The sequence below is a fragment of the Pongo pygmaeus genome, chromosome 13 (assembly GCF_028885625.2).
Source record: "Pongo pygmaeus isolate AG05252 chromosome 13, NHGRI_mPonPyg2-v2.0_pri, whole genome shotgun sequence".
NCBI lineage: Eukaryota > Metazoa > Chordata > Mammalia > Primates > Hominidae > Pongo > Pongo pygmaeus.
The window spans coordinates 19686747-19708866 of record NC_072386.2 but is presented as its reverse complement, the minus strand read 5'-3'; the positions used below and the strand labels follow the sequence as shown (position 1 = coordinate 19708866).

Genomic DNA, 22120 nt, shown 5'->3' with positions numbered 1-22120 from the left:
CCAGCTACTCAGGAGGCTGAGGCAGGAGAATTGCTTGAATTCGGGAGGCAGAGGTTGCAGTGAGCCGAGATCGCGCCACTACACTCCAGTCTGGGTGACAGAGCGAGACTCTGTCTCAAAAAAAAGAAGCCATTCCCCAGAGTACAGGGCGAGTCACTGCAAACAGTATGGAATCTGACTCGCCTTTTCAGGTCTTTGTTAGTGTTATCCTGAAACACCAGCAGGTGGAGATATTACCCCAGGAAAGGAGGACTTTGCTTTTCTCCCTCTCCTTTCGCCCTCTGGAAAACCATTTTCCTTCTCTGAAAAATGATACTAAAAGAGAACTCCAGGTGTCTCTGAATTATTTCCAAACTAAATTTCCAAAAAATATTATGTGGTAAATTTTGCCTGTGATTACCCACAATTTGAATATAAAAGAGGCCACCTGGCCAGGCTTGGTGGCTCACGCCTGTAATCCCAGCACCTAGGGAGGCTGAGGCGGGTGGATCACTTGAGGTCAGGAGTTCGAGACCAGCCTGGCCAACATGGTGAAACCCTGTCTCTAACAAAACTACAAAAATTAGCCGGGCGTGGTGGTGGGCACCCGTAATCCGGGCTACTCAGGAGACTGAGGCAGGAGAATTACTTGGACCCAGGAGGTGGAGGTTGCAGTGAGCCCAGATCACACCACTGCACTCCAGCCTGGGCGACAAGAGTGAGACTCCGTCTCAAAAAATAAATAAATAATAAAATAAAATAAAAAAAAAGAGGCCACTATAGGTTTTTGCATTTTGGTTAATGCCTATGTAGGGCTCCCTCCATCCTGCCCCATCCCACCTCCATCCTGCCCCATCCTAGTTACACAGGCATGTATGTATATGTACATGGTGTGTATAGGTGTGTCTTTTGAATAATTGTTAAATAATTAAACAACACAGGGGTGTACTATGATCCCCTTCCCAGCTGCCTGACCATCAACACTTTGCTTCCATGGATAGAATCTCTGTCATTTGGAATTCTTGCCTGTGGTAATTCTCGGAGTTTTTGCTTCAGTGGGTGTGTTGTACTCTTCAGTCTTTGTCCTCGCTACAAAACAGTCAATCCAGGGCACTTGCACATAATTTGTCTGACTGGCAAAGATGTGCCTTAAAAGGGAATCAGTCCGGTATAACAGTGATTCCTAAACTTCAAGTGCACGTGATTCACCTGCGGATCCTGATTCAGAAGATTTGATAGGGTTGGAGATCATATATTTCTAACAAGTTCCCAGGTGCTGTCGAGGCTGCTGTTTCTATGGACCACACTTTGAGTAAGAAGGCCATATAATGTGTTCCTATATCACAAGATACTTCTCTTAAGAACTATACTTGACTCATTGTAGCCACTGTTATCTTGGTCACCTTTAACTTTGATTTAACTGTTCATATTTTCATTCAACCAAAAAACATTTATAGAGTCTGTTATGTGTAAACCCTATGCTAGTTGATTTCAACCAATATTACCAAACATCTTTGAGTTCTAGTCCCTGTGCTAGGCTTCCAAGATTAGTGATAATTCAGGCCCATTCTTTGCCCTGTCATTCATTAATTCATTCCATATTTATTGAGGGTCTACTACGTTCAGGAGTTGGAGACAAAGCAGTGATCAAAACAAACATAAATTTGTTTATTAACCTCCAAAGTGTTTATTGTGAACCCCAAATAAGTTGAGTGAGAAAACAATCAATGGGGGAGACAATCACACAATTAAGCTCTTCTTCATTCATCCTTCTTTCTTCTTTCTTCTTCTTCCCTTTTCCTTTCCTGAACAATTCAATCCAAAATCATGAGGTGGGGTCAAGCAAGGTAGCCTTCCAAGGGAGGAAGGGCTATGAGAGCTAAATGCAACACATGATTCTTGACAGGACATTTTTGCTATAAAAACATGATTGGGCCAGCTGCAATGGCTCACGCCTGTAATCCCAGAACTTTGGGAGGCCAAGGTGGGAGGATCACTTGAGCCCAGGAGTCTGAGACCAGCCCTGGCAACATAGTGAGACCTAGTCTCTACAAAAAATTTTTTTAATTAAGAAAAAAAAAACCAAAACTGAGTGTGGTGGCACACACCTGTATTCCCAGGTTGTGGTGAGAGGATCACTTGAGCCTGGAAGGTCAAGGCTGCAGTGAGCCCTGGTTGCAACACTGCACTCCAGCCTGGGTGACAGAGTGAGACCGTGTCTAAAAAAACAAACAAACAACAAACGTTGGGACAATGGGTGAACTTAAATGGGATGTGAGGATTACATGGTGGTAATATACCAGTGTTAATTTCCTGATTCTTTTCCGTTTACTTTTTTTTTTTTTTTGGTCGCCCAGGCTAGAGTGCAGTGGCACCACCACAGCTCACTGCAGCCTCTGCCTCCTAGGCTCAAGCAATCCTCCCACCTCAGCCTCCCGAGTAGCTGGGACGACAGGCGTGCGCCACCACACATGGCTAATATTATTTTTTGTAGAGACAGGTTCTTGTTATGTTGCCCAGCCTGGTCTCAAACTCCTGGAATCAAAGGATAGAACTGCCTCTCCCTCCCAAAGTGCTGGGATTACAGGCGTGAACCACTGCGCCTGGCAATTTGCTGATTCTGATGGCTGTGTTGTTATTTAGGGAATGTCCTTGTCTGTAGGAAATACTATAGTCCTCAGGGTTGAAAGGGTATCAGGTTGACAACTTACTCTAAATGGTTCAGGGCAAAAACATTTCTTGCAGTGTTTCTTTAAGTTTGAGGTTGAGTAATTAGAAAAGCGTGACAAGTGCTCAGGCAAAGGGGCGTGCAGGCTTTAGGGTTATTCCTAGGATCCTGGGTGTTGGAGGCGGGTGTTGAGGGTGTGTGGAAGGAAAAGAGTCTTGAAAGAAGGTGATTTGGAAGACAGAGGGGAGTCAACCAGAGTTCTTGCCCTTCAATAGTACGCATCTTTGGGCAAAGGGGGCCTCGGCCAGCGTCCATGCTTAAAGGCCCTGCTTTCGCCTTCTTTCTGCTCTGAAAACTCCCCGTGCAGAAGAAGGGTTGAATCCCCAGTGAAAAAGGGACATGTCCATCAGCTCGGACTCCCTCTTCTCTTCCAGTCCAGAATCTCCTGCCCAAAGGCTCCAGGGTTGGCTGGGCTTCTGTTCCATCACCTCAGGGTTGATTGGGCCACAGGTGTGCACGCCACAGCCCATGGCGGGGAGCTGTTTGTAGGACTGTGGACAAAGTTTGTACCTAGAGCTGGATGTCCACGTGGGTGGGTGGGAAGCCCTAGAGAGGGGCGGCTCTTCGCCAGCGGCCACATTTAGTTGGGGCTCAAGCAGTTCCTGTCAGAGAATTCTAAATTTGAACTTGGTCTTTCAGGTTTTGGGAAGATGAGTTTGTCACGGTAGGAGAAAGAGACGACACTCTCTAGAAGGTGCTGAGCCGGAAGAAGGCTCACAGCAAGCTTAGCCTGAAGCCGTAGGATCCTTTGGCGCCTCGGGCTCTGGACCTACAAAACCCAGAGTGCACGCGAGCGCTGAGCCAATCAGGTGCTGCGCCTCGGCCAGTCGAGCGGGTGTGTGGCACCTTGTGGGCGGAGACCACGCCTCTCCACGCGGGGGGCGGGGACACGCGGCTTGCGCGCTATGGGCGGTGCCCGGCGGGGCCACGCCTTTTCCGGCCCGCAGCGAGGCCTGGGCTCCGGCGTGTTTGGAAGTGCGCTCGTGGCTGCTGCTGTCTTAACTCCTGTGCTTGGCGGACAGACAGGCGAGATGGCGGCGGAGGAGTTGCCGAGTGCGAGGTGGCAGTATTGTGGGGCGCCCGACGGGAGCCAGAGAGCTGTACTGGGTAAAGACTGCGGAGCTGGAGCAGTGCCCCTCTAACCCTCTCCCCTTCCGTCTCGGTATCTCAGCTGTCCTCTCGCCCTCCGTTAGGCTTCTCCCCAGCGGGGCCGGGACCCCTCTAGTCTCCACCACTCCCCTGGGCTCGGTCAGGGCTCCCCTGTCCGTCTTTCTGTCACTACCTCCCAGCCAGCTTGGGACATCCCACTCACCCGCTCCCCAGGGCTGTGTCCAGGACCCTGCTGTCCCCCTCACCCACCAGGTCTCCCACCTCCCCCGTTTCCCTCTCTTCACTGGGCAGGGGTTCCTTCTGTCAGTTTAGGTATGGACCAGGCCTCTGCCGTCAGCCTCCTCCCGCGAGACATTCCCTCCTGTCACAGCCCCTCCCCAGGGTTCTCCCACCTCCCTGTCTCCCCTTCTCAGCTGGCCCCGGATCTCCTCCAGTTCCCTTCGGGTCAGGACCCGAGCTTCCTTGCCATCCCCATTCTGACACTCCCTCCCAGTGACAGTCTAGTCCCACCGTACATTGTGTGGCCTTCTGCTCTTATCTCATTCTTGGGCTGCACTCTTACAGTCCAGTTCTCCAACGGGAAGCTACAGAGTCCAGGCAACATGCGCTTTACCTTGTATGAGAACAAAGATTCCACCAACCCCAGGAAGAGGAATCAACGGATCCTGGTAAATGAAGCAGTTGCCAGCTGTCTCCACTCTGCAGGGCTCAGAAGGCCCCTGGGAGTGGGTGGATGTGGGAGGGAGTGAGGGGAGAAAAAGGGGAGTAGTAGCAAATGGACCTTTGAAGAACTCTGATGCCCAGCAGCTTGGGATGTGGGGACAGGCTCCATCTTTCATTCATTTGTTCTTTCAACAAGCATTTATGGAACCCGCCCCTCTGCATCCCTGTGCTGCAAGCTTCTAGGAAAACAGCCAAATCAGGCCTAGCCCCACTCAGAGTTCATACTCTAGAGCAGGGTTTCTCAGCCTCAGGACTATTGACTTTTTGGGCCAATAATTCTTTGCTGTGGGGGCAGCATCCCTAGTCTCTACTCACTAGATGCCAGTAGCACCAGAGTGGATTTCCCTGGATTGAGAACCTCTGCTCTAGAGAGATGAGAACTGGCTGTGAGGGACACTTTTACACAAAGCTCTGAGGCCACGTGGGGAAGAGTACAGGGTAGAGTGAGCTCAGTGGGAGGAGAGGTCTCTGCCAGAATGCCTTCCTTGGTGAGGTCATGTTGGAGCTGAGCCTTGAAGGCTGGAATGAGGGTTTGGCAGTCAAGGTTTCATGTTCCGAGTGAAAAGGATAGCGAGGACAAATGCAGAGAAGCAGGAAAGCTTGCTTATGATTGGGGAGTGAATCAGCCATGATCCTGAGAGTATACAAAGAACAGGCCAAAGAGAGACTGCTTACAGAATCACTTTGTTGCATTCTTTTAAGTGCCAGAAGCCCAGGGCCTCTCTCTCAAGTCTTGTGGCAGAATTCCCGCAAGAGCTTTTCATACCATTTAGAAGCTAGCACCATCTGAGGCTTCTCTTCCAGAAGTCGTCTTGCTTCCCCTGCAGGGACACCCCATATTCCCTTGGAGATAGTGGGGCTGGATCATCTGCCAAAGATGAACTAGTTCTAATCCATTGTGAGTCTGGATTCAAAAGCCTCAGCAAATGTAGAAAAGAGAAATGATGCTTAATACCTTTCAACATTGGTTGTAAATGGAGTTTCCCCTCTCTGCATTTTAGGCAGCTGAAACAGATAGGCTTTCTTATGTGGGAAACAATTTTGGGACTGGAGCCCTCAAATGCAACACTTTGTGCAGGTAATGGCAGGGGAAGGGACAGTGGGAAGGGTGATGGGGTTGGGAGTGGTGGCAGCACTGGCACTGCTGTTTCCTGTCTGTTTTAAGGGTAGCAGGAGCCATCTAGAGAGGTTTACTCGGTGATCCCTGTGTTCCTATTAGACCCAGAGCTCTTCCCTGCATGTGTAGACATTGCCGGAAAGGAAAGATAACTTGAATTTCCTAAAAACCTCTTTCATTTGTAATCTTGTTTATTTATAGCTGTCTTATTCCAAAAGGCAGCTCTCTCCATTAATTTGGAATGTGTGACTAGTAGGTCAAAGCTTGCGTGAAGTTTACCTGGGAACTAATGACAGGTAAAGAACTTGGTAGCGTTGAAGGCTCTGGACTGGGAAAGAGGAGCCTGGGATTCCCATCCAGCTGTGCTGCTGATTGACTGAGTGGCTGGGTAACTCTGCGCATCATTGACCCCCAGCCTCCCCCTATGTACAGTGAAGATTGTCCAGCCTGAACTGTGTCACTCTCAGGGGCTGGCATGATGCAGACAGGGCCCTGTGATGGTACCCAACAATGAACTACAAACTAGGCCCTTTCTGAGCCCCGGTGGACCATACTCCGATAGAGGTCAGATTGGTGTATAGGTGCTGAGAACTATTAACCCTGCACTCTCCCCTCAAAGATGCCCTAGTTCCAATTGGTCTCCTCCCCGTTTACTTGATTTTGCCTCCATAAAACTGTTGTGCCATACATTCTAGTGTAATTCTAGGTTCCTACACCCCAAAAGAGTTTTCCATTACACTACAGCAGTGAGCCCCAATGGGATCAACTATCAGAATCACCTGGTAGCTTCCCCCCCTCCCCACCCCGAACCACCTCATATCCTCCCATCCCATCCTATCCTTTCCTTCTCCCTCTCTGTGCAGAGAATTGCTGTGGGGTAGGGGTAGGGGAGATTATTGTTACCCATGAGTAGATGATGCATTCCTCAGATGTGTGGGCAGAGAGAAGGTTGAGAACTTTTAAACAGGAAAAAGGGCCAGGTGCAGTGGCTCACACCTGTAATCCCAGCACTTTGGGAGGCTGATGGGGCAGATCACCTGAGGTCAGGAGTTCGAGACCAGCCTGGACAACATGGTGAAACCCGTCTCTATTAAAAATACAAAAATTAGCCAGGGATGGTGGCGTGAGCCTGTAATCCCAGCTACTCGGCAGGCTGAGACAGGAGAATTGCTTGAACCTGGGAGGTGGAGGTTGCAGTGAGCCGAGATCATGCCAGTCCACTCCAGCCTGGGCGACAGCAAGACTCTGTCTCAAAAAAAAAAAAAAAAAAGAAAGCTGTACAAATAATGCTTTTGAATAATCCGTTGTTATTTGTATTATTCCTTCTTTATTCAGGCACTTTGTGGGAATTTTGAACAAGACCTCTGGCCAAATGGAAGTATATGATGCTGAATTGTTCAACATGCAGCCACTATTTTCAGGTAGGTCCCAGTCATGAAAGCTGACAGAAATAATGCATAGTTTGGGTTTGCTGGATGAGTTGGCTTGAGTTTTAGATTTATAAAACACATTTTGTAGTTATTTTAATTTATTTATTCTGTTTTTTCTGCTTTGTCTGTGTTGAGAAAATGGTTTTTTATATACATACTGTTTTTGTTTTTTGTTTTTTGTTTTTGAGATGGAGTCCCATTCTGTCACCCAGGCTAGAGTGCAGTGGTGTGATATTGGCTCGCTGCAACTTCCACCTCCTGGGTTCAAGTGATTCTCCTACCTCAGCCTCCCAAGTAGCTGGGATTACAGGTGCACATCACCACACCCGTCTAATTTTTGTATTTTCAATAGAGACAGGGTTTCACCATGTTGGCCAGGCTGGTCTCAAACTCTTGACCTCAGGTGATTCACCTGCCTTGGCCTCCCAAAGTGCTAGGATAACAGGCGCTAGCCACTGTGCCTGGCCTAGAGTTTTTTATTCAGCACACCACTTATTGATAACCTAATGTACCAGGCACCAAGCTGGGGCTGTGGATGTGGCAGTAAGCAAGACAGACACAGATCCTGTCCCCATAGTGTTTAGAGACTTGAGGTCAGAGGTTCATAAAAGCAATCTGAGCAATGATCAGAGCAGAATATTAGAGGACATGTCTGATATAAAATATTTTCCATAAAAGAACTTCCTTCATTCTTTTTATTTTTATTTTTTATTTTTGTAAATTACTTTATTTCTTCCTTGATCATTTCGAGGGACTATCTTCAAACCAGTACAAATATTTCATACGTAATACCTGGCCATTTTCTAAACAATCGAGGAATTTGTTGCACGATAAGCTCACTCACATCTTTCAGCAAGAAATACATTAAATTTGAAGAGTAAAGACATTACATAATGAACTAGGACATAATTAAAGTTTGCTTTAAATATTTCTTTGGGGGAGAGAACACCACACTTCTACTCAATGAAGAGAAACATTTTTGCAGTCCAGAGGTCTTTCATTTTTTAAACACCTATTACGCCATGACTTCATAGGGAATAGGTTCCAGCAGCTCAGGCTCCTTCCCATTGGTTCTCACAAAGTGTGCTTCTCTGGGTGGAGCAGGCTGGTGCTTCAGTTGAACCCAGGTACCTTTCTCTTTTGCTTCTTTCTTTTTCTAATCATCTTTCTTCACGCGTTTCAGGAAGCTTTCTCGGCTCTTAGAGTGCTTAATGTGCTCAATACGCACATTAATTCTCTTGGCAAGAATCTTGCCCTTAACTTGTTTGTTTACAACAATGCCAGCAGCATGCTAAACTGTAGACTCTTCCAGTTTAGCCGTGGTAACACTTGAGGGGCATTCCTTTTTGAACAGTACCCATTCCCTTGATGTCTACGATATCACCTTTTTTATAGATTCACATATATGTGGCCAAAGGAACAACTCCATGTTTTCTAAAAGGTCTAGAGAACATATATCGGGTGCCTCTCCTCTTTCCCTTTGTGTTTGTCATTTTGATGAATTACTGCAAGATGGCAGTTCTGGCTGAAAGGGATCTTTCTTAATTCTTAACTGTTATAATTGGGGTAAAGAGGTTTTAGAATTTCTGGTAGACAAAGGAAATTGCTTATTAAGTTGTATAGTAACTTCCATGTTGAGGACAAGTCTCTACACTAATTTGAGGAAGATCTATTTTTTTTCCCTAATCCAGTAGAAGAATTTACATTGTTTCTCTGCTTTGTCATCTTAGAATGCTCAGGGCTAGAGTGAGATCTCCCAAAATAATAAATAAGAGGGTCACACTCAAGGGGCTTCTGTTCCTTAAATCTCAGAACTTGAATCCTTAGTGATGCCCTTAAATACTGAGAACCATGGCAGGATAGGGCAGTAGACAAGAAAGAATCATTAGGAGCATTGTGAATCTGCCTGATACCTCAGAGGCGTTAATTCCAGCTTTATTCCCTCGAAGCAGTGCTTCCATCCCTTTTGAGACTCTGCTAAGACCCAGACCTACTTCTGAGAAACATATATAATACACAAATACATATAGAAATTTTTTTTAATATGGGATTTTATACATAATTTTTTTTTTTTTTTTGAGACCCAGTCTCGCTTTGTCACCCAGGCTGGAGTATAATGGTGCAATCTGGGCCCACAGAAGACTCTGCCTCCCGGGTTCAAGCGATTTTCCTGCCTCATCCTCTTGAGTAGCTGGGGTTATAGGTGTGCGCTACCACACTCGGCTAATTTTTGTATTTTTAGTAGAGATGGGGTTTCACCATGTTGGCCAGGCTGGTCTCAAACTCGTGGCCTCAAGTGATTCACCCACCTTGGTCTCTCAAAGTACTGGTATTACAGGTGTGAGCCACCATGCCTGGCCAAATTTTACACGTAATTTTAAAGGTCTCTTGAGTCCAGACACCCATCTGTGAATTTCCTAGGTGTCCCCCTGCTTTGCAAACATATATAACTATATTTAAATCATCCTCCAACTGTTCTTGTGAAATCCAAGGAGGCAAGGCAAATTGTAATTTAACGTGTTGATTAAACAGATTTTTGTTGTTATATGTAAGAAATTTGTAAATATGAGTTTATTCTAGCTAGCACACACACAGAGATAACATTTAAGTCCTTACTATATGCTAGTCACTGTTCTAAGCACTTTCCATGCATACACCAACCTTCTGGAGTAAGTACTGTTGTTCTTTTTTTTACCAGTGATGAAACTGGCACAGAGGTTAGATGACCTTATCAGGGGTGATGTCTGAGATAACAGGCAAGGCCACTCCAGAGCTTGTACTGTTGTGTACTAAGTTATACTGCCCTTATTTGAGTACTTTGTAGATGATTGGAGAGCATCGTGTAAGTAGCACATACCTCATGTTTATACCTGCTTTTAGGTCTTTCACCAAGAAAGCAAAATTATTTTCTGGAAAGAGCCAAGGACTTGTTTTCTAATCCTGTCTCTGCCACTTGGTGAACTGACCTGGGGCAAGTCATTTCATCTGTGGGCCTTCTGTTTTTTAGTTTCTAAAATGAAGAGGTTGGGCCGGGTGACCGCTTGATTTGGCTAATTTATTCTCCAAGTTCTTTAACTGTATACTAAAGCTACATATTAAATATTCACAGTATACACTCATGTTAGGCTCAGGGAAGTCCTATAGTAAAGAAATCTATTATTCTTAGATAGACGAATATTAAACACTATTACTATTTGTAGGCCTCCCAATTGACTTTTCTTTCTCTCTGTTTTTGTGTGTTTTGATAGATGTATCAGTTGAGAGTGAACTGGCGCTAGAGAGTCAGACCAAAACTTACAGAGAAAAGGTGAGTGTGATAGAATTTAAGATGTGGGACCTTAAGCAAGTTCCTTCTACACCTCAGGTTTCTCCATCAGTGAAACAAGCTTGTTGAACTCAGGGGTCTCCCTGGCTGCTCCCAGCTCATTCAGTCTGTTTCTCTGGACAATTAGTTTGTACCTGCAGAAGCCTCCTTGGTCCCACAGAGAACAATCTGGCTCCCATCTGGGGCAGCTGAACACAGCTCTGTGCCAATGTTTGGAGTCGGTTCTCTGGGCTGATACAAGTGTAGCATAATGCTTGTTTTTAGGATTTAGTCCAAGTTTTAGAATATATTGGTTGTAGCCTGAAAACATTCACGTTAAAACAAAGTAAACTTGGGGATTTTCAATGTAGAAGGTCCCTACAAAGGTCATCTCACCCCAAGATGGCAAACTGATTGAATCTCTGGTGCTGTGTGGAGCACTGTATTGAGAAGGGTTGTGAGGCTACTTTTTGGTTCAGGGGGAAGGAGTCGGTGATCTATTAGCCCTGTCTGCTATGGGTGTAGGATGGGAGAATTACCATTCTACTATTCCTGTCTGTTACGGGTATGGGATGGGAGAATGGTAAGCCGTGTGCTACAGATTTGCCAGCCCTAATTCTAGTCAAGTCTTTATTCTTACTGATGGAGATGATGTTGATTGATCAATCTGTTAATATCATTTGGTGCTTACAGCAGTCCTGTGAGGTAAATACATGCGATTCAGCCTTATTCACAGGTGAGGTAGTGATCACTCTGGGATGCTGAGAGTGTCCCCATAGTGACACAGCTAGGAGGGGCAGCACCTACCTGTCCTGTCCCCAGTAACCAGGTTTATCTCGTAAACAGATGGATTCTTGTATTGAAGCCTTTGGTACCACCAAACAGAAGCGAGCTCTGAACACCAGGAGAATGAACAGAGTTGGCAATGAATCTTTGAATCGTGCAGTGGCTAAAGCTGCAGAGACTATCATTGATACGAAGGGTGTGACTGGTAAGAAGTTGGAACTTGGGCTAAGAGTCTGCCCATAATGGCAGCTTTCTCTTCTCTTGAGATCTTTTACCCACCCACAGATGGAATGCTGGGAGCTAGGGCTGGATTCCTTTCAGCCTCTTGCTGAAGGCCTTCTCACGGACAGGCTCTGGAAGTAGTAAGAAACATCTGACATGGCTTTGTCTTCTAGTGATCCATAGTCAAGTATAGGGACAGGCATGAATGGATACATGCCTGCTGTGGTCATGGTGCTGGGGTTACGGCCTGCAGGGCACAGAGGAGGGAGAAGGCCTCAGGTCTCTCCTTGTGCATTGCAGGGAAGCTTTGGTCAAAAAGGCTGATGTGTTGATGGAAATGAGCCTCCAGAGGTGGCATTTCACTTTGGGATCAGTGGCTCTGTTTCCGGTATTCAGCAGCTGGAGTATTTAATTGTATTATTTTTAAATGTATTTATTGTTCAAATACATTATAAGAACACAGACAAGTTTGTATAAGAGTAGCTTTTCTTTTTACTGATTTTGGAGATGAGGTCTTGCTATGTTGCCCAGGCTGATCTTGAACTCTTGGCTTCAAGCAGTCCTCCCGCCTCAGCCTCCCAGGTAGCTAGGATTATAGGCGCATACCACTGTGCCCTGGGCAGAGCAGTTTTTCTATTAAGAATGAAATTCTAGTAATTTTTGGAAAATCTTTCCATACCCTGTGATTATATAGATTTCAACACTTTCACAAATTTATTTATTTATTGATTGGAGTTGGGGTCTTGCTTTGTCACCCAGACTGGAGTGCAGTGGTGCAGACATGGCTCACTGCAGCCATAACCTCCTGGGCTCAAGTGATCCTCCTACTTCAGCCTACCAAGTGGCTGGGACCACAGATGTGTGCCACCATGCTCAGCTAATTTTTTTAGTTTTTTGGAGAGACAGGGTCTTGCCATGTTGCCTGGGCTGGTCTCAAACTTCTGGGCTCAAGCCATCCTCCCGCCTTGGCCACCCAAAATGTTGGGGTTACAGGTGTGAGCCACCACACCTGGCTGCGTAGTTATTCTTGTAGGGCAGTTACAGTGTTATATTCTGAAAGTTTTGTTCCACCTACAATGTGTGGCAAATTTTTCTAGAAGTTAAGCCATTAAAGGCTATTTTGGACGTCCCTCACTTTTAGTTTCTCTCATTTTATATTGTAAATGTTTATGTATTAGCACAGCTGTCTATCCCAACTCTACTGTAAGTTACCTGAGGGGAATCTTGCCACCTCCACCTTCTCCAGTGCCTAGCTCATGTGTTTGTGAGTGAACATGGCAGTCCTGAAGCAGTCAGCCTGATGGGGAGGCCAGGTCACTTTGGCAGAAGCGTTCAGACTTGGGGTTTCTGGACCATTGATGGTCTGAAGTGCACAGACTGAAAAGAATGTTGGGGAACCGGAAACAAACAGGGTGATACATGGATTGTTTCTTTATTGAAAAGCTCTGGTCAGCGATGCTATCCACAATGACTTGCAAGATGACTCCCTCTACCTTCCTCCCTGCTATGATGATGCAACCAAGCCTGAAGACGTGTATAAATTTGAAGATCGTATCCTTCTTGCAGTAGAAAAGCTGCCTTATTTCACAAGTTGAGATGTTTGCATGTGGGTGCACAGTCAGGTTCTCTGAGGGTGTCTGTGTTCTGTGACATTCACAAGAGCTCCATCCAAACCTTTGCAGTTGCTCAGTGCTCTTGCCAGGAGGTTAACTTGGCTTCCTCACTAGCTGAGGGACCAGCCCCTGGGATTCAAATCCATTCCTCAGCAAAATGCCAAATGCCCACAGCTTAGACCTGTGGGGCTCACTCTCCATGGATAGTCAAAATAAGACTTTTGAACTAGCCAAATGCCCAAAGTCTAGGGCAGACCACTTTTGTTAAAGGAAGGGTTGGAGCTTAGAATTTCACCACTCAATGGGTCCGGTCAGAAGGAAAATGCCTGCAGTGGCTTTGTGATGAGAAAAGGCAGAAAAGCCTGGGCAGGGAACGGGCTCTGGGCTGGGAGTTGGAGAACTGAGTCACCAAACTCTGCCCCTATGTGATCTGCCCTGTGTGATCTTCAGCTCTCTGAGCCTCAGTTTCTCTGTCTGTGAAATGCTGCTGCTATGAGATGATCTAGCTAGTTGGATGTTTCTATTTTGGTTGGATTATATTCTTGACCTGTAACTAGTTCTTTCCCCTGCGGAGTATGAAGCTCTTCAGAGCCCATCTGAAGCATTCAGGAACGTCACGTCAGAAGAAATACTGAAGATGATTGAGGAGAACAGGTACCCCGACTTAAGCAGATGGGGATTCTGGGGAGTGCTGTTGGGACCCAACAGTAGTCAGACACTGTGCAGGTCCTCTGGGCGTCAGTCAGTGAGGAGGTGTGTCTGGAGCATTTGAACATGAATAAGCCAGTGTTTTCTTGAATGTTTGGGCTTCCAGGAGCTGTGGGTCACATTCCAGGGAGAGGGTTGGTCTCTGAGTGCTTGGGACCTGCGACAGGGTAGAGGGTGGTGAGGCCTTCTACTCTGGGGCTGGGAACTAGAGCTGGCCTGTGTCACCCAGTGTCATGCTGGTGCTGATTGTCACTGGCAGGGCCCAAATGCTGGCCCGGGAATGGGTGCTGGCCAAAGTGATGGTTTCTCTGTGATGATGTGGTAGGCAAGCTTTTCTAACATTAAATTTATGTATTTAAAATATTGTATATTTTAAATAATTCAGAGATTTCCTTCTCCCTCCCCTTTCCCATTAAAACAGCTTCTTTTATGATGATGGTGAGTTTTTTTTTGCTTTTGAGTTTTTCTTTTAATAATTTTATTTTGATAAAGAGTTGTCAATCTGAGGTTTGTTCCTCCAGTTTTTGTTTTAAAATTTTACTGATCATTGAAATCCAGTGCCTTTCCAGTGCCTTGGAATTATTACTGTTATTATTACTTTTTTTTTTTTTTTTTTTTTGCTTCAAAGATTTATTTCCAAAAAAGAGCTCATTACTAGTTCATAGTTGTCTTAATGTGATTGTGACTCAGGGGCAGGTGCAGGAACGAACTCTGAGTGGGGAGTCTGAAAACTGAGTCCCCGAGCTCTGCCCTTATCTTCCCTTCTTGAAGCCTCAGTTTTTCTATCTGTAAAATGAGGCATCTATGAGATGATCTTGAAGAGCCTTTTTATCTCTGTGAGTCCAGGGTCTTGCTAGCAGTAGAACAGTGCCTGAAAATAATAGTTAGCATTGACTGAGCCTTAACATTTTTGCCAGGCACTGTTCTAAGAGCTTTACTGGCATTGTCTCTTAATCCAGAAAAAATCCATAGGAGGAGAGTACCTGTACTATCGTTGGCCCCAATTTATAGATGGAGAAAACAGGGCACCACCAGATGTCAAGAAACTTGCCCGGCTGGTCGCGGTGGCTCACACCTGTAATCCCAGCACTTTGAGAGACTGAGTCGGGCAGATCACCTGAGGTCGGGAGTTCAAGACCAGCCTGACCAACATGGAGAAACCCCATCTCTACTAAAAATACAAAATTAGCTGGGTGTGGTGGCGCATGCCTGTAATCCCAGCTACTCAGGAGACTGAGGCAGGAGAATCGCTTGAACCCAGGAAGCGGAGGTTGCAGTGAGCCAAGAAGGCGCCACTGCACTCCAGCCTAGGCAACAGAGTGAGACTCAGTCTCAAACAAAAAAAAAAAAGAAACTTGCCTAAGCCATTAAATGGCAGAGAAAGGATTGAAACCCAGGCAGGCTGACTACAGAGTCTATGCTCCTGACTACAAAAACAGAGGTCAGCAAACTACAGCCCACATGCCAAGTCTGGCCTGCTGCCTGTGAGTAAGTAAAGTATAAATAAAGTTTTATTGGAGCACAGCCCTGTTCATTTACTGAAGTAATATCTGTGGCTGCTTTCGCACTACGATGGCAGAGTCAAGTAGTTGCAACAGAGGTTGTATGGCCTCCAAAGTCTAAAATATTTACTGTCTAGCCCTTTATTGATCCCTGCACTAAACCATGTTCTCCTATTATAAGGAGTGTTGAGTGTACTGGCCCTTCATCAGCTGCTTTTGTTCATTTGTTTTTTTTTGTTTCTGAGACAGGGTCTTGCTCTGTCACCTAGGCTGGAGTACAGTGGCGCAGACAGCTTACTGGAGCCTCGACCTCCTGGGCTCAAGTGATCCTCCCACCTCAGCCTTCCAAGTAGCTGGGACCACAGGCGTGTGCCACCGTGCCGGCTACGTTTTTGTAGAGACGGGGTCTTGCCTTGTTGCCCAGGGTTTCATCAGCTGTTGAGTGTGTCGGGGTGAGAGGCGCCTGCTGTTCTCATTGTAAGACGGAAATAGTTCCTGACAGAGCCCATCTTACCCTGACACAGGCCTCCCTTTCTTTTCCTTGTTTTAGCCATTGCACCTTTGTCATAGAAGCGTTGAAGTCTCTGCCATCAGATGTGGAGAGCCGAGACCGCCAGGCCCGATGCATATGGTTTCTGGATACCCTCATCAAATTTCGAGCTCAGAGGGTAGTTAAGCGGAAAAGTAAGTCTGTGATAAACATTTTATTCTAATTGTTTCCAGTATATTATTTGTCTATAATTCTTAGATGAGTTCTAATGAGGGAAGAAAATGGATATGTCTGTCCAAGTCTTTATTGTCAACTGTGAGATTCCTGCTGGTACTGCTGACATGTCAAGGGGACTTGCCAGGCCCCTTTTTCTCTCTGGATCTCCCATTTTCTCATCTGAAAATTGGGGTCACGTTGGATTATATGATAGTTCAGGGTCCTTCCAGAGCTAACATTTGCTACTTCTATTCTGCATGAGGCAAAGTAGAATATCCAGGTCAAATAAAATGAAAACTTTAAGGGACTGTTAGAACAAACATCAGCCACATGTGTGTGCATGTGTGTGTGTGTGTGTGTGTGTGTATAGAGAGAGAGCTTATGAGTTACACAGATGTATCTTGAAGGCTTGTGGCAGGTTTGTGTTGTGTCAGCTTATTTCTAACAGGAGAAAGTCAATCTGATGGTAACCCAGTGTCACCTGTAGCTAGGACCCTTTGCAGGTCACACCCTCATACCTACCCAGAGTTGGAAACCCAGAAGATGTCTGTGGTTTTAGGCACAAGGTGTATTTAGTTGTTGTTACTGTGGGCATCCAGTAGTCTATACTCCTGTTTTTCAGTATAGTCATGTGTCGCTTAATGATGGGGATATGTTCCGAGAAATATATCCTTAGGCAATTTTGTCATTATACAAACATCATAGAGTATATTTACATAAACCTAGATGGTATAGCCTACTACACACCTAGGCTATATGCTATAAGCTGCTGTTCCTAGGCTGCAAACCTATACAGCATGTTACTATACTGAATATTATAGGCAATTGTAACACAATGGCATTTGTGTATCTAAATATATCTAAACAGAAAAGGAATAGTAAAACTATGATATTATAATCTTATGGGACCGGCTGGGCATGGTGGCTCATGCCTATATCTCAGCACTTTGAGAGGCCAAGGTGAGAGGATCACTTTAGGGCAGAAGTTTGAAACCAGCCTGGGCAACATACCGAGACACTGTCTCTACAGAAAAATAAAAATATTAGCTGGGGTGGTGCACACCTGTATTCCCAGCTATTTGGGAGGCTGAGGCAGGAAGAGTGTTTGAGCCTAGGAGTTCAAGGTTACAGTGAGCTATGATTGCACCACTGCCTCGGTGACAGCAAGACCCTGTGTGAAAAAAATCTTATGGGACCACTGTCATATATGTGGCCTGTCACTGACCAAAACAGTGTAATGTGGGACATGACTGTATTTGCTTAGTCATGCTTTTGTTGTTGTTGTTTTGTTTTTTTTTTGGTTTTGTTTTTTTTGAGACAGGATCTCGCTCTGTCACCCAGACTGAAGTGCAGTCCAATGATCTTGGCTCACTACAACCTCCATCTCCTGGGTTCAAGCAATTCTGCCTCAGCCTCCCGAGTAGCTGGGATTACAGGCGGGCCACCACGCCCAGCTAATTTTTGTGTTTTTAGTAGAGATGGGGTTTTTCCATGTTGGCCAGGCTGGTCTCGAACACCTGACCTCAGGTGATCCACCCTCCTTGGCCTCCCACAGTGCTGGCTGGGATTACAGGCATGAGCTACTGCACCCAGCTTCTATCTGTTTAGTTATTTTTTTTTTTTTTTTTTGAGACAGAGTCTCGCTCTGTCGCCCAGGCTGGAGTGCAGTGGCTTGATCTCGGCTCCCTGCAACCTCCGCCTACTGGGTTCAAGGGATTCTCCTGCCTCAGCCTCCTGAGTAGCTGGGATTATAGGCGCCCGCCACCACACCCGGCTAATTTTTGTATTTTTAGTAGAGACGGGGTTTCACCATGTTGGTCAGGCTGGTCTCGAACTCCTAACCTCATGATCTGCCTGCCTTGGTCTCCTAAAGTGCTGGGGTTACAAGCGTGAGCCACTATGCCCAGCCAGTTGTTTTTTTTTTTTTTTTTTTTTTTTTGAGATGGAGTCTCACTCTATCGCCCAGGCTAGAGTGCAGTGGCGCAATCTTGGCTCACTGCAACCTCTGCCTCCCGGGTTCAAGCAATTGTCCTGCCTTAGCCTCCCAAGTAGCTGGGATTAGAGGTTTGCACCACCATACCTGGCTAATTTTTGTATTTTTAGTAGAGACGGGGTTTCACCATGTTGGCCGGGCTGGTCTTGAACTCCTGACCTCGGGTGTTCTGCCTGCCTCGGCCTCCCAGAGTGTTGGGATTACAGGCGTGAGCCACCGCGCCTGGCCACTTAGTTCTTATTTTCACATTCCAATTCCACCTTTCCCCCTCTCTCCCTGAGCTTTCAGCACAATTTTTGTTTTCTAAGGTCATGTTAAATCTGCGTCCTTAGGCCTCAGGCTGTGTTTTCTTGTCACTGCCCCATCACTAGCGTCTCTCATGCAGGGCAAACTGCAAGCTGCAGCACACCAAGCATGTTTTCATTTTGATGTGGCTGTTCTGCTTTGTATGGGCCCTGCTTCTCTTACCAGCTGGTTCTGGTCATGGCAGTGGCCCAGCTGTTGGCCTTTTCTCTCAGCTCATGGTTGACGTGTGGCCTGAGGGTTTTGAGAGAAGATGATCAAACTCAACTTTGTGTTGTAGGTGCTCTGGGACCTGGAGTTCCCCACATCATCAACACCAAACTGCTGAAGCACTTTACCTGCTTGACCTACAACAATGGCAGGTCAGGGGGTGGTTGCTGGGATTTTTCTTGTGCAGGAGAAAGTAGGTGGGGGTTGGGAGTGAGGAGCAGGGGCTTGGACTCAATTCCATGTCCACGGAGATGCAGTGCTGAAAAGACTGCTGCCATTTGGAAGGCTCCTGGGGCCCCAGTAAGTTTAGCGAATGCTAAATATGACATACTCTGCCCTTCTTGGAAAAGTATTACCTTTTGGGAACCTTAGAAGCTCTGGGAAGTCCTACAATAAAGACTTGTTTTACTTCACATACTTTTGAAGAGCCCTTCCTGATGTCCCACAGAGCTGGTGTTCTGCGGAAAGGCAGGGTTGCAGAAAAGGGCAGCCCAACTCGGTGACTCTGGGGAAAGACCCGCAAGCACTGCCCCCCGGGCTTCCTTCCTGCCATTTGCATGGAGTGTGTTTTCTGCTCTTGAGTGTGCTTGGAAGAATCAGCACAGCTGATTTCGGGATGATTGTTTTCCCAGCAGCCCTGCTGGGCAGGCGGGGACAGACTCACAGGGCCCTCACCAGCTCAAAGCGCTAGTGGTGCCCAGAAAGAGTGTAGGCCCAGCTTTCTCTATCTGCCTCAGAGGGAAACATGGACTGGCACACTGCTCCACTGTGTGTGAGGCCCAGGAACCTTGGAAGGGCAAAGTCACCCACATTCCTTTTCCTTTCCTGAAGTTAGGAAGACATTGAGTGCATATGAGAATAGGATTGGATGTTCTTATTTTGCTTTTGGAGAAATTATTGGAGAGTTTAATTTTGTTTCTCCTTTATTGCCACTGATTTTCTAGATTACGGAACTTAATTTCGGATTCTATGAAGGCGAAGGTTACTGCATATGTGATAACACTTGCCTTGCACATACATGACTTCCAAATTGACCTGACAATGTTACAGAGGGACTTGAAGCTCAGTGAGAAAAGGTGAGCACGACAGAATAAAGAGCTCCCTCAGGGTGCCTTGATGTCTTATTTCTGGTACCACTGGAAAGCATGAGGTACCACCAAGGGAAATGAGGATGTTTAAATGTGGGAACAATTTGGAACTAGAGGACTGTTTTCAATGAATGAATCATTGACTGAATGAGCAACCAGACGTTACTGAGTGCCTTCTCTGTGCTGGATAAATTATGTCATTATCTCACTGATTTCCCTAGAAAACAATGGAAGAATCAGGCTCAGAAAAGTACATGACTTTCTCAAGGTTACACAACCAAGAGGGGAGTAGCTGGCCTTGAGACCTGAGCCTTTCCATAACATTCTGTTCCTGAATAACCAGGCAGCCTCCATTCTCTGAATTGCTGTCACAGGGAAGAGGGATTCTGTATGGTTCTGAGGAGTGCAGCCCAGGGTGGAAGTTGTAGGACAACCCAATTTGAGCTTAGTAAGAAGAGCTTCCTCACAATCAGATGGAAGGGTTTACCAGGGGAGGTGTTCAAGGCCAGGTGGAACCGCTGTTTGGCAGGGATGTCATGTTTGCACTTCTCTGACCCGACTGGGAGAGCTGGTGGTGGAGGTGACCTTTTAGGCTCCGTCTAGCCTTATAGAGGAGATTCAGACAGTAGGGGCAGAGCTGCCCAGGAACCTGAACTGTGGGGTCAGCTGATCTTTGTCAGTGATTTAGGGGCATCTGACATCCAGGGGCCCAGAGGGTGTCTAGGAGAGCCTGTGAACACACCTCTGTCTGGACTCTCTAGCAGTCCGTGGAGGGACTGTTCTGAGGGCTGTCCACAAACTGTGTTCCCACAGACAGTGAGGCTGAAAAAAAGAGAACAGGTACTTGGAACCTGTCAGATTCTAGCAAGTGCTCAATCCTGGTTGCTAAAAGTTTGGTTATGGGAGGTAAAGAAAGTTGCTCACAGGGCTCTAGATACCCTGGTTTTTCATCATCCATATGGATCTTTTGAAGGGCATTAAAATGAAATTGGCTGTCTGATGGTTCCCAGCGGGTGAGGGGACCTTGCCTGCCTCTCTGCCAGGGGCTTTGTACCTGCTGGCAACCTTTGCGATTCTGCCTTTATGGCCTGGAGCATGAATGTGCTGCTGCCTTTCGCCAAACCTCCCTGAACAGTCACATTGAGGGGTCTCTCCAGTTGTTCTGTTTGTGTCTTCCTTAGGATGATGGAGATAGCCAAAGCCATGAGGCTGAAGATCTCCAAAAGAAGGGTGTCTGTGGCCGCCGGCAGTGAAGATCACAAACTGGGCACCCTGTCCCTCCCGCTGCCTCCAGCCCAGACCTCAGACCGCCTGGCAAAGCGGAGGAAGATTACCTAGACGCATGCTTTCCAGACAGGGCATTTTGGCTGCATCACAGCCACTGGCTGGTCCTATTCATTTCCATTTTTATGTATGTTTTAAAAAGGAAAGGTCCGAGGATGGTGGCTCACACCTGAAATCCCAGCACTTTGGGAGGCCGAGGCAGGAAGATCGTTGAGCTCAGGAGTTTGAAACCAGTCTGGGCAACATAGGGAGACCCCGTCTCTACCGGAGAAAAAAAAAAAAGAGTCAGGCCTGGTGGTGTGCGCCTGTAATCCCAGCTACTCGGGAGGCTGAGGCAGGATGATTACTTGAGCTTGGGAAATCAAGGTTGCAGTGAGCTATGATTGTGTGGCCACACTCCATCCTGGGTCACAGAGTGAGACCTTGTCTCAAAAAAGTAACATAAGGAAAAAAGAAGCCTTGCTTTGGCACAGGTATGAAGCCAGAAGCCAGCATCTCAGTTGTGCTTGTCTTACGCAGAAATATAAAGCGATGGCCGGGTCGGACTTCATCTCTCTCCGTTGGTATTATTGCTGTGATTATAAACGGCAGATGTTTCTCATGTTCGTTCACCTGTGGGGATTTGGGAGGGTGGGTCCTCCCTCCCAAATTTGACTCACCAGGCTGAGTCAAATCTAATGGATGAAGGTTTCCAAAGAGAAATGTGAAGTGGCGTGCTTAGGTCTGGAAGGGCCAGTGGAATACGTGGTGAGGAAGGAGGATCTGGCTCAGCACGCCTGGGAAATGACACTTTAGGCTTTATCAGAAGCTAACTGGGTCACCAGTGTGATGGGGGCTGCCACAGGCCAGTAGGATACAGCCCGTTGTGATGGGGTGGAGCCAAGTCAGAGGAAGTGGTGACCCAATTTCTCTGTCTGGCGGGGGCCACATAGAAGGCAGGGGTCAGCTATGAAAGCCACACTTTGAAGAGGATGAATCAGTCAGTGTTCAGTTCAGAAAATCAATTGCTCTAGGTATCTTAAGAAGAAAGGATTTTAATATATGGATAAGGTGCTGTAGAACTGTGACAAGGGCCAGAGGACTGGGAATCGGAAGGTTGCCGTCAGGACTGCTGAATTCAAGAACACACTGCCGGGGTTGCCATCGGGGACTCAGAAGCCACTTCTGCTCCATAACTGCTCCTGGAATTCATGAAGCTGAAGATTCAACACTGGGCTGCTGATTTCAGCTACCCATGCTTTCTTCTTTTTCTTTTTATTTTTTGAGACAGAGTCTTGCTCTGTAGCCCAGGCTGGAGTGCAGTGGCACGATCTC

At 46.6% G+C, this 22120-nt stretch overlaps 1 protein-coding gene and 1 pseudogene across 3 annotated transcripts; one reads left to right on the top strand and one right to left on the bottom strand.

Annotated features, from left to right (window-relative positions):
- The first annotated feature begins 3291 nt into the window (after positions 1-3291).
- On the top strand, positions 3292-21356 carry POLR1E (RNA polymerase I subunit E). 3 transcript variants are annotated; one of them, XM_054500275.2, is made up of 12 exons: positions 3292-3814; positions 4382-4485; positions 5542-5618; positions 6993-7078; positions 10336-10394; positions 11238-11382; positions 12843-12950; positions 13570-13666; positions 15773-15906; positions 18505-18586; positions 19379-19510; positions 20704-21356. In XM_054500275.2, the coding sequence occupies exons 1-12, from the start codon at positions 3613-3615 to the stop codon at positions 20858-20860; spliced, it is 1383 nt and encodes a 460-aa protein (XP_054356250.1). In that variant the 5' UTR covers positions 3292-3612; the 3' UTR covers positions 20861-21356. The 3 variants fall into 3 exon arrangements, with proteins under 3 accessions (XP_054356250.1, XP_054356251.1, XP_054356249.1); XM_054500274.2 differs by lacking the exon at positions 3292-3814 and having other exon boundaries at positions 3832-4485; XM_054500276.2 differs by lacking the exons at positions 4382-4485; positions 5542-5618 and having other exon boundaries at positions 3657-3814.
- Positions 8103-8580, bottom strand: LOC129043592 (large ribosomal subunit protein eL21-like; annotated as a pseudogene).
- Positions 21357-22120: the final 764 nt, after the last annotated feature.

Excerpts from the sequence above, each read along its gene's own strand:
- POLR1E (XM_054500274.2), top strand. The coding sequence starts at position 4,132 with ATGGACCAGGCCTCTGCCGTCAGCCTCCTCCCGCGAGACATTCCCTCC. Across the intron at positions 12,951-13,569 it reads CGTGTATAAATTTGAAGATC|TTCTTTCCCCTGCGGAGTAT; the intron begins GTATCCTTCTTG and ends ACCTGTAACTAG. Across the intron at positions 13,667-15,772 it reads AAGATGATTGAGGAGAACAG|CCATTGCACCTTTGTCATAG; the intron begins GTACCCCGACTT and ends TCCTTGTTTTAG.